The sequence below is a fragment of the Nelumbo nucifera genome, chromosome 4, assembly GCF_055504915.1.
Source record: "Nelumbo nucifera cultivar China Antique chromosome 4, China Antique-T2T, whole genome shotgun sequence".
NCBI lineage: Eukaryota > Viridiplantae > Streptophyta > Magnoliopsida > Proteales > Nelumbonaceae > Nelumbo > Nelumbo nucifera.
Window position 1 is genome coordinate 27,773,994 of NC_142652.1, and position 12,148 is coordinate 27,786,141.

General features: G+C 31.5%; 1 protein-coding gene across 1 annotated transcript; it reads right to left on the minus strand.

Annotated features, from left to right (window-relative positions):
• Positions 1-522: 522 nt before the first annotated feature.
• LOC104602919 (uncharacterized) lies at positions 523-12,090 on the minus strand. Its single transcript, XM_010266784.3, has 10 exons — positions 11,745-12,090; positions 11,091-11,186; positions 8,005-8,089; positions 7,672-7,793; positions 4,139-4,163; positions 3,966-4,049; positions 3,829-3,858; positions 3,581-3,686; positions 3,345-3,409; positions 523-828 (listed from the first exon to the last, which is right to left on the minus strand). The coding sequence occupies exons 1-9, from the start codon at positions 11,832-11,834 to the stop codon at positions 3,346-3,348; spliced, it is 702 nt and encodes a 233-aa protein (XP_010265086.1). The 5' UTR covers positions 11,835-12,090; the 3' UTR covers positions 523-828; position 3,345.
• Positions 12,091-12,148: the final 58 nt, after the last annotated feature.

Here is a 12,148-nt window from a genome sequence, read left to right on the forward strand (position 1 = left end):
AACAAAAATGTCTTAAATATATGATTCAATGAAGGTAAATGCAAGTTAATAACTTAAATGTTGGATTTAATGAAAGAGAATTCAATGCATTGAATATCTTAATATTACCTTTTTCAACTCATTTAATATCAATAACTGATTACCCTATTTGCCCCATTGTTTTATCAATAAATTTAAATATGGAGGCATAAATTGTCTTGAGAAAATTCCAGAAATATTTTTATGGCTATTCGTGCTTTATAAAGTAGTATCGATATAGATATAGATATAGATATAGATATAGATATAGATTTTCACTAAAGCTGTGTTTGGTTTGAAAGAAAACATAGAGAAATCTATACAAAATTTGTATATGTTTCCCTATCTTTCCCTTGCTTTTTCTTTCAAACCAAACACAGCCCTAAAACACCTTTCAAAGATATGTTTCATATTGAAAGATACGCATTGCCGATAACCACATGATTGTTCTATCAATAAAACAGGTAGAAAATAGAAATGTATTGTACTAGCACGCTAGGATCATGAGTCAAGAGTTTCATCAAATTCAAGCTCAATTACACACAACAAAAATGTTAACATAAATATTTTACATGGAAAGAAAATCAGGCACCCCAATTAAGGGATAAGAAAGAATGAATCTATAGCAATCAATACTACAAGCATTCTAAATGAATATAAGCTGAAATTTGTAGATATTGTACATAATGAAACAATTAAAGAAAAGAATCATCGTTTCTGGGTTTGACAACAGGAGAACGTTACACTGTTGTAACATCTAAAACCAGGTGCTATTCATCATCCCAAGTATCTGAAAAGTGATTCTTGAACCTGAATAGATGGAATGAAAGAAAAAGTCATATGAGGTAATGCAGACTTAACTGTAAAGAAATATCTTGTTAAGTAGCAAGTCGGCATTTTCCTTTCACAAAGCAATGTGAAAAACGTAAAATAAAATGTCAACTTTCATGGTTTTATATTTTTTATTTTCTCAGTTCCTACGCAAACATCAGAGGGGAGAAAAAATGTAAAAAAAAAAAGTGCTAATGACTTTGAATCACCAAACAGTATCTGCATAGCAACTCATGTTATTATTGATATAGCCAACATGATAAACATCTTTGTCAACCAACAAAAGCAAAATGCAAAATGCCTCAATGAAAGATTAGCCAAACTTGTGTCATGGTATTGAAGTGGTTGCGTGTTATATGGACAACTTTAATGAGGTCGAAATCTACTCCAGCTTGTGAGGAAGGGCTACAACTGATATTGTTTAACTTGAATATTTAAGAACGGGTTTTCTTCTTTACAGTCATCATTTCTGCCTTAGCCCACATAAGTGGAGATTTTCCTTATCAAGGCTGCGTTTGATTGCAGTGGAAATCTTGACTGAGTGCAAAACTTGTACCTGTTTCCTTTCACAAAGCAATGCGAAAAACGTAAAATAAAATGTCAACTTTCATGGTTTTATATTTTTTATTTTCTCAGTTCCTAGGCAAACATCAGAGGGGAGAAAAAATGTAAAAAAAAAAAAAAGTGCTAATGACTTTGAATCACCAAACTGTATCTGCATAGCAACTCATGTCATTATTGATATAGCCAACATGATAAGGCTGCGTTTGATTGCAGTGGAAATCTTGACTGAGTGCAAAACTTGTACCTGTTTCAGTTCTGCTTTCGTTTGTTTGTAATTATGATTTGCATTCCTACCTGATATAAAATTTGTACCGTCTCTTTTGCACTAATTGGCAATGCAAATTTTGCATCCCAAAAACTGATGCAAAATTTGCACCACCTTCCTCCTACAATTCTTTCTCATATAAAGTGGGACCACATGGTATTTAATCCTACCTTTTTTTTTAAACTGTAATGTATTCATTAAATCAAAAAGCCAACAAAGAACCCCTCTACAATGAGAAACTGAACAGAGGATATACAATTTGCTCCCTACAGCCCAAAACCCAAAAAACAACTAAATTTTCCTTACAAAAAGAAAATCCAAATCAAAGAAAGAACTAGGATGTCATTTTCTAAACAAAGGGTGAACTGCCGCCAACCAAGAATGAGCCATCCCCAGAATTTTACGTAGGATTTCTTCCTTTGAAGCCTGAATCCCTTCAAACAGTCTCCTGTTTCTTTCACTCCACACAGCCCATAACACTGCTGAAGGGAGTATGCTCCATGCTACCTTTCCAGCTCTACTTAAACGTTCTAGATGCCATGCCTCAATGAGGCCCTTCACTTTAGCTGGGAAGCACCATTTTACATCAAACACACCTACTAAACCAGATCCAATGAGTAAATTCACATTGAATCAGTAAGTAACCAGATTCGCCATAAGACTCCATATTACCATTGCATAAAGGGCAATCCAAATCTGCCACCTGTAGACCTCTTCTGACTAGATTCTGCTTTGATCTTGTCCAGCACTGCTGACCAGACAGCTAACCCTTGCATCCTACCTTTCTCCTAGACAGTTAACACTCCTATCCCCGTTGTTCTTTCATTTAAAGCAAGGTTCAAAGTATTGATATGATACGCCCCCTATCGGGTGTATCTTATCGTATCGTTGGCTTCTTGATACACCTGCTTACAGGGGTTTTGAGGAAATCGATTTTTTATTGATTAAATTATATAAAAAGCATGTAAAAAATGAACTTTTGAAAACAAAATAAAAAAATGTGGCCTAAAAAAGTATCAATACACCCCTGCCGATACAGTTGGGTGTATTGATACTTTGAAGTTTGAACCCTTGATTTAAAGTGGAGGTCATCATTTTACTTCTGACAAACAAATAAGACAGTCAAATCTGAAGAAAAAGCAAACCAGAATTTACACTCAACAGTTTTGCATTCCCATGCATTTACACTAGTACAAATGAAATTTGTACTGCAACCAAACACAGCCTAGGTAATTTGTTTAATTTTATTACTACCTTATTGGATGTTTACAAAAAGAACTGATGCGATTAGGCTTAAGTACTTTTTACGTAGAAATTCCAAATGGTTTCCTTGTAATGTGTGACATTAATGGCAACATTGTTTCATTAGCGATAGGTTTAGTTCAGCTGTCTTGACCTATGGTGTATAGTCATTAGATTGGGGCTTATATTTCCTTTTAAGCTTATCCTCTTGGTTATATACTGTTCCCAACAGTTTTCCAGTTTTCTTCTTCTTCCACAGTTTCTTCTTGGATTTATTGGAATTTCTTAGGCTTTGATTATCAGTAATTTAGACAAATCAAGCCTAAACCATCTCACGTACAAATTCACAACTACCAATAAATTAATTATCAATTAGCAGGTGGTGCATAATACATAAATAACTAATGATGGAAGTAGGTAGTACCTCAAGACAAGATGACAAGCCCTAGGTACATAGCTCCACATAGAAATAAAAATGATATTAGTCCCCTGCAATGGGATTTAAATAAAGTTAACCTCCAGAAGATGAGTTGGTTAGAATCAGAAAGAAAATCTGCATCTCTGTGTATTTTTTAAAAGAACTTTGACTGCTTGTATGAAAAACAAGCAATCTTCCCACTCAATTATGCAAAGGCAAGGATAAAAGCTCACGCTACTCACCAGATAACTCCCCATGCAACACCATTGCAAGGGCACAGGCAAAGTTCTGCAAACTTTTCTGCATCACTGGAGTGAACTCTTCGGGATATTAGATCATCATATATATCTGCATAAATACATGTGGATGATACATAATTTGACATAATAGAAGAAAAGAGCTACCCCGCATTATTAAGGTTATTTAATTGGTTAAATTCCAAAGTGCTGAACAAAAGAAACCTTAAAGCAATTTTAGTAGAATATCATACCATAAACTGAAAACAAGCTGTTCATAACACCTGCAAATTGGCAGATTAACATAATCAACATATTTTCTTCTAGATAAATGAACAAAAAAAAAATCTCTCTCATAAGGAAATGGAAACACATGCAGAAAAGCATATACCAATGAACAAAATCACATATCGAAGAATGTGGACTTTTGTAGTTTCTTGCAGTAGCCAAATTACGGCAAGGAAAATAATAAACCCTGAGAAGTTCAGTATTTGAATATTAGAAATAATATTAGATGATAATGCTAGAGAATGCAAAGACCATCAGGATCATGAAAGAAATTACCAATACAAAGTCCTCGAAGTGTCCACTGTTCAATAGGATAAAGACAATCAATAAGATGACAAAGAAGTCAAGCAGATAAACTGATGTTAAACTCAGAAGTTCTACAAAAAATAACATCAAATGTTGCATTTACATTTCTAATATATCTAGTAAGTGTGCACGTGGAAATTTAGATGATGACAATGATAGTAATAATATATCCAAAATTTTCTATAAATTTTATGTATTTTTTATTTTTTTATTATTAATCGGATGTGGATTGCAAAATCCAAATCTGATTACATAAACACTTCATCCAAATATGTGATAATCGAATCGAATTGTGAAGTTTCAAGTATCATTGACAGGCCTACCTTGGCTAAACTCTTCTTTTTGTAGTGTTTTATCTTTTTGGTGTATCCTTTTTCTTTTGCTCATATATCAAAAAAAAAATTGTAAGATTTAAATAAAGGGAATTGAATGAGGTGAAAAGTAGTAGTTCAATTACAATTTAAACCTTATAAATAAATAGTGACTAAATTCAAAAATGAGTATTTTAGTCAAAAGAAGGTTCCACAATCTTATTCATATTTTTAATAGTAATGTAAATATAGAATTATAGATGCGTTCAATTTTTTCTACAATTTTTTTGTATTTTTGTGTGTAAAAATAATTTTGATATATCACACTTACATTTTGTTTAATATGATAAATATATGATATTATACATGTGCATGAATGTTTTTTTTTTTGCAAAGTTTATGTATTTTTTATATTTTTATATTTTATTAATTTTTATTATTTATTTATGATATTAAAGGTTAACACATTTAACCCAAAAGTTAAACTATTTATTGTTAATTTTTATATTTCATTTTTGGTCAGTTTTAGATTATGTATTTCATTTTCATTATCAATAAAAATAATTATTGTTTATTACACTTATTTTTTTTTAATTTGAATAATAAAAACATTATAAATGTGTAACTTTTTCTACATTTTTTTGTAACTTTCTATATTTATTTATATTTTAAAAATTTTATTACCTAACTATGACTTCGTAGGTAGATCAATTAGATTCATATGGTTAAATTGCTTAACCACCACTTGGATAAAAAATGGTTTTGTTTTTGAGCCAATTTTAAAATATATGGGTTTATATTGTTAAAAATATGGGCTAGGGATGACAATGTTCCCCATTTCCCTGATCCCCACGGGCACCCACCCCAAATGGGGTGGGGATACCCCTCCATGGGGACGGGGAAAGCACTCCTTGCCCCATGGAAACCTCGATTCCGATATGTGTATATGTATGCATGCGTCTATATATGTATACATACGTCTATAACCTTTAATGTCATAAATAAATAATAAAAAATAAAATATAAAAATACAAAAATGAAAAAATACATAAATTTTGCAAAAAAAAAAATCAGGCACATGTATAATATCATATTAAACAAAAAGTAAGTGTGACATATCAAAATTATTTTTACATACAAAAATACAAAAATGTCTATATTTGTTTGAGAAAAGGTATAAAAGTCATTTTATTATAGCTTTAATGGCTACTAAAATGCTTATATTTGTGTATTTAATCCATCTCTAATTGTAAGGGTTGAAAATGTAATTACAATTATTACTCTCCACCTCATTTAATCCCTTATCATTAAGTCTTATACTTAAGGTATTAAATCCCATTTTCTCTTATTAAATCTTATATTTTTAAGTTAATTTTCACTAATAAATGCTACTAATTAGATCTATGCCATAAAATAATTAAAGTTTACAATCCTATTAAAAAAGATTGGTTGATAAGAGATTATATTTTTAATAGGACTGTAAACTTTAATTATTTTATGGCATAGATCTAATTAGTAGCATTTATTAGTGAAAATTAACTTAAAAATATAAGATTTAATAAGAGAAAATGGGATTTAATACCTTAAGTATAAGACTTAATGATAAGGGATTAAATGAGGTGGAGAGTAATAATTGTAATTACATTTTCAACCCTTACAATTAGAGATGGATTAAATACACAAATATAAGCATTTTAGTAGCCATTAAAGCTATAATAAAATGACTTTTATACCTTTTCTCAAACAAATATAGGCATTTTTGTATTTTTGTATGTAAAAATAATTTTGATATGTCACACTTACTTTTTGTTTAATATGATATTATACATGTGCCTGAATTTTTTTTTTGCAAAATTTATGTATTTTTTTCATTTTTGTATTTTTATATTTTATTAACTTTTATTATTTATTTATGACATTAAAGGTTAACATGTTTGACCCAAATTTTGAACTATTGATCTTTGCCAAATAGTAAAATAATTTCATTATTGGTTAGTTCTAAATTATGTATTTCATTTTCATTACCAATAAAAATAATTATTGTTTATTACACTTATTTTTTAATTTGATTAATAAAAATATCATAAATTTGTCTACTTTTTTCTACATTTTTTGGAAGTTTCTATATTTATTTCTATTTTAAAAATTTTATTACCTAACTATGACTTCGTAGGTTAATCAATTTGATTTGAATGGTTGAATTGCTTAGTCACCACTTGGATTAAAAATGGTTTTGTTTTTGAGTCAGTTTTAAAATATATGGGTTTATAATGTTAAAAATATTGACACTGATCTAATTTAATAAGAGAAAATGGGAGTTAATAATTTAAGTATAAGATTTAATGAGAGGGGATTAAATGAGGTGGGAAGTAATAATTGATGTTACATTTTCAACTCTTACCATTAGAAATGGACTAAATACACAATTATGGGCATTTTAGTAGTCATTAAAGCTAGCATTAAAGCTGTAATAATAAAATGGCTTTTATACCCTTTCTCAAACAAAGAAGTAAAGGGTAAATTTAGTCCAAAAAATGGGAGTTAATAATTTAAGTATAAGACTTAGTGAGAGGGGATTAAATGAGGTGGGAAGTAATAATTGAAGTTACATTTTCAACACTTACCATTAGAGGTAGACTAAATACACAGTTATAGGCATTTTAGTCCAAAAAAAGTTTCACATTGCATTCACACTTATATATATATATATATATAACAAAGCCCTCAGGTTAGAGAATTTCTCCCTCAGACAAGTGGCATCTTATTTTCTAAAGAAAAAGCATCTAAAAATTGGTTATTCCCACTCTCAAACAAAAGCTTCATTCCTCGGACATGCATCTACCCACTCAAGTGGTACTTACCTCTACTCTCAAAAAAGTTAGTGGTAGTTACCTCCACTAAAAAGAAAAAACAAACAAAAGCTCATTTCAAATGATGTAGGATCCATAAAGTGAGCTATTATTTAGAAATAAAACATGATTTAATCTCTTAAATTAACTAACAAGTCTATACATAAAAAAATAAAAAAAAATAATAACTTAAACTTACAACACAAAAATGGGTGTTAAACAATTATAATACATAAATAAAAAAAAATCCGAGTATTGGCCCCATACTTAGTATTGGGGGTCATTCTCTAGTCATAGTATTATATTTAGTAGAGAGTTTGACAAAGATATAAGATATACCCACATTTTTAGCGACAAAGAGCACAACAAGCAAAGCAACACCAAGACATGCAGCAGCAATTCTTGCAGTAAGAAGATTTGTAGATGCCAGTATAAGAACCATTCCCCAAAATGATGAACCGAGGTCTGGATGCAAAACAGAATGCCATTTAATTTTAACCATTAACAAAATGAATATCCAATACTCAAAAGTATCAACTTAAATCTTAGATAGGTCCAACAAAGCTTGAATATGAGTTTTGCATAATTATGCATTACTGGAAATGGAATTCCAAGAAAGCTACTGAAATAGGATTTTAATAAGCCAATAAAAAGGTTAAGAGAATAAGAGTATTACATCCAGCAGGCAAAATTAACCAATATATACCACCACGTGTTTGTGTGACTCCACCTTCATTTGCATGAACCTGGATCCCCTCCACCTGCATATTTAAGCACAATGTCTTTATGTCAGATGCAAATCTAGAGTCAATACATAGAATTGTAAGCATATAGATGGGAGCATCCTAACAAAAAGTGGAACCCAATCACCAAAAACTGTGTATACCTGTACAAAAGCTGCATGAAAACCATAACTATGTTACTAATTGTTTCATAAATAAACATATAAATAACCAACCCTGAAATTATTTAGATATTTCACTGGGGCTAAGCTAACTGATAATGTTTTCTTTAACAGTCCATTAGATACAATAACAATTCGCATATTAGAAAAAAAAACCCTATAGTTTGCAATTACTTTACTTTAATTAACCTTCCATCAAGAACCGTTTGTATTTATGTCTTGGAATGGTCATGTAACCTCTTAAAATGATTGAGAAATATGAAAGAGCATGACTCAGGGGTTTTTCATTCCAAAAATATCCCTAAATGTTCTAATAGCACATGCACTCCAGGCCTTCTCTAGGCCAAGTAATAATGGGTGGGGGATTCTAAAAGGTTGATATGTTAACTACTAGGGGTGTAGGAGTTAATGTGAAATGCAAAAGATACTAAAGGTTGTGCAAGGGATTTCTGGGTCAGTATAAGTTCTCAATTTACACCCTCAGGATAAATCTGTATATCTATTGTTTTCTTAATAGGGTTATTTTGATTCCATGATTGGAATAGAAGATAGGGGCCTAAACAGGGTGGAATGACAGAAAATAACTCGTTTATCTGAAACAAATTATACTTCAGCTTTGATCATTGATTAATTGGATGAAAATACGCTCTTTTACAAAAGTCACTTGTGTAGTTGGCACATACCTTCAACTTAAAAGTGTTAAATAAAAATTGTACTATTGTAGTCAGTCTTTTATCATCATTTTAATAAAGCATTTGAAGATCCTGTATGCCTGTGGATCTATTTATTAGACATAAAAATTACCAAGGGAGATTGCATTAGTTCCCTTTCCTTTAAAATGATCTTGAAAAGGTTCAAATAGTGCCTTACTGTGTAATTGATCTTGTGAATCGTAAGGTGATACATTGTGAAGCTTGTTGAGTGACAATGTGAAGATTAAAGAGGTTTGAAGGTGTAACAGTTGCCCAATTTATGAATTCAAGTCCCCAAATCTAGGAAACTTCAGAAGTTTGATAAAACATATGGCTCCAATATTAGAGATCTCAACAGAGTTGAACAATTCAAATCTTAGAAATAATAGGAGTACCATTGGAAGACAGATGTAGATTTAAGAGCTAGCTACAGCTGTAGTAGTTATCTCAGAAGTGGCCTATGAACTCCTTAAGTAAGTTTAGATTTAAATAAATGAAATCATTTTACTTTTGCCCCTTCTATTGAGGTGTATGTTTCCCAGCTATGTTACTCAAACAGGTAAAAGTGAGGACACAAAAGTAAAACATAGTATCACTAGAATGGGAAGCAAAGTTGAGAAGCAAAACATAATGGGTAGTCAGGGTCAAAAGGTACTTGGGGAAACACAGAATTTAAGTGCACCCCTTTTTTTTAAAGGAAAAAGGGCCATTGCCCAATGTTGGCCCCGGCTATCTGGGGTCTTGGAGGGTTGGACTGACTATGGACCTAACCTTTGGCAAATTTTTTGTACAAAGTGGCTGCTCTTATACTCAAACCTACATTCTCACGCTTGTCAGCTTGAGATCTTTTTAATGGAAGATCACCAGAATTTCAATGGTTCATTCTTTCTTCTATCTCTTGTTTTTTCCATTTCCCCTCATTGTAAATGGAAACTTTTCTTTTAAGCATTTCCCATTTACCAGATAAAAGCTTTCTTTACTAATTATTCTCCCTTTTTTGTTTTACCATTATGTTTGTTCTTCATCTTTTCTTTTTCCTGTCATTCGAAATTGATTATTTCTTTTAGTTTCCTCTAAGTTTTAGGTACACCTGTGTTTCTATTGGAAGACCACTAAAACTTTATTGGTTCCTCCTGTCTTTTTTTACCTCTCCTGATTATTGTCAGTTTTGATGAGTTCTTGTTTATTTTCTCTTCCCTTTCATTATAAAAGGGAAATATTTGTTTTATTTATTTATTTCCCATTTCTTGAACATATCAAAACTTTATTTACTAATTATTCTCTTCTTCTTATCATCTTTTATGGTTCCTTTCTTTTTATTCAAATATTTTTCCTTTTCTTTCCAAAGCTTCTTTAGTTTTTATCTCTTGACATTTCAACATTGTGCCCCAATTACTTTCGAAAATGAACCACATATCCACATTACAAGTTTTTCCCGAGATTGAATTTTTAATGAAATTTATGTTCCCAAATCGTTTTCAAGTCACTTCTTGAAATTATTTCCCAAACAAATTTCCTTTGCTTCCAAATGCACTTTCTAGGAGGTTTCCTTCCACTCTAATGGTGGTTTTCTTGCAACTGTGGTTGGACATGGACATACTGAAGCCAACATACTCAAAACTGACATATTTGTTTATTTCAAATTACACATCAGTGTTTCCATTGTTCCTTTAATGCACATGATCAAACCATACCCATCAGCTTTATTCATATTTCAAGATACGATGGTTACCTCTTGGTTCCTAGGAATTTTGTTCATTTCTTGTTTATTCTTCCTACCTTTCAATTGAATCCCGGAAACATCCTCATCTTGCATTTGAATTACTTGACATTCTTCTACAGCAGCTTGGCTGGTCTTATGGCTTTATTTTTAAACTTTTACTTCAGTTTGGTTGTTATGAATTAGTCAAATAACACTTGGAGAGCACATTCTGAGATAATCCACCTAGCACTAATTCCCTGGGCTATGTCCCCTTTATCTTCTCTTTCTCCATATGGATCCTTTCTTTGTTATGAAAAAATGTTTCAAAGATTAGGCAAAATATGCTTTGCTCAATTCATTTAGGTTTTTCAATATCAAAAGAATGTACTTTGAATAAGAAATCAATATGAAATGGAAAAATGTCAAATAAGTAATCGTTGAAAGGAAGGGATGTAATTTCTTACTTGGCCACATGTTAGTTTACAAGCAATAGCATGACTTGCTTCGTGGAGAAAAACAGTGATGAGCTTGAAAGGTGTTAGCAGTATTGTTCTCCACAGCTACAAGGTTTAAACACAAACACAAACAAAATAAATGAACTATCGTATCAAACCATAAATAACTAGAGCATGGGTGAAAATTAAAAAATTTAAGAGAAGATGGATTGAACATCTGGAATTTCTCTTCCCTCTAACATGTAATGAGCTAAACCCACCACAACATATCGTTAGTGTACTCATTTTTCTAGCACTCGGCTCCATCCTAGAACACATACAGATTCCCAATACCACAACATCTAGTGTACTGATTTTTCTAGCACTCACTGTACTATATTATTTTTCTAATCTAATGAAATTTCACAGTTATTGATCAAAGAAAATTTGAAAAATTCCATATCCCAAAAGAAAGCCCCGTCAATGTGATAACAAAAGGGTTGGTCGAAATTAAATTAATTAATCAAAACCATTTATAGTTCTAGTAAAATTCTGTCTAAAAATCTACCTTACATACTCATACGCCTCCTACCCATACTCACCCAAAACCAACCGAAACACATAAAGGAATCTGGACAACAAGAAGAGTATCCGTGAACATTAAAGAGAAGAACAGAATCATACCAGAAGGATTACAACAGTAAAGATTCCTGTGATCGTTAGAAACATGACCTGGTCATGCTTGCAACAGTTTTTGAGCTCCCAGTTCGGCATCCCCGATGTGTATTCAAGATCCAAAAAGACCAAGCAAACGATTACTGGCGTAAGCGAATCAAAAGAATGGAAGAAAACGAATGATAATCAAATGAATATCTTATATCTGTGGTAGTGGATATTTGGTGAACAGAGAGAAAAAGGGTTGAAGTTTCCCTTCTCCCTCTCTCCAGTTCGCTGTCTGTCTGGATTTCGAGAGGAACCCGGTATGTTGGTCGAAATGTCTTTTTTTTTTCCTGCGTAGGTTGGTGGAAATGTTAAGCGCCAATTGCGTGTCGAGAATTTTTATATTGTTTTTGCTGGAAGTGTTAAAG

What these genes read in the sequence shown, in the direction of transcription:
- LOC104602919 (XM_010266784.3), bottom strand. Translation starts at nt 11,834, where the DNA reads ATGCCGAACTGGGAGCTCAAAAACTGTTGCAAGCATGACCAGGTCATG. An exon ending in GTTAATTTTGCCTGCTGGAT is followed by an intron (nt 7,794 to 8,004) that starts GTAATACTCTTA and finishes TTTTGCATCCAG; the next exon opens with ACCTCGGTTCATCATTTTGG. An exon ending in GTTGCATGGGGAGTTATCTG is followed by an intron (nt 3,410 to 3,580) that starts GTGAGTAGCGTG and finishes ATCCCATTGCAG; the next exon opens with GGGACTAATATCATTTTTAT.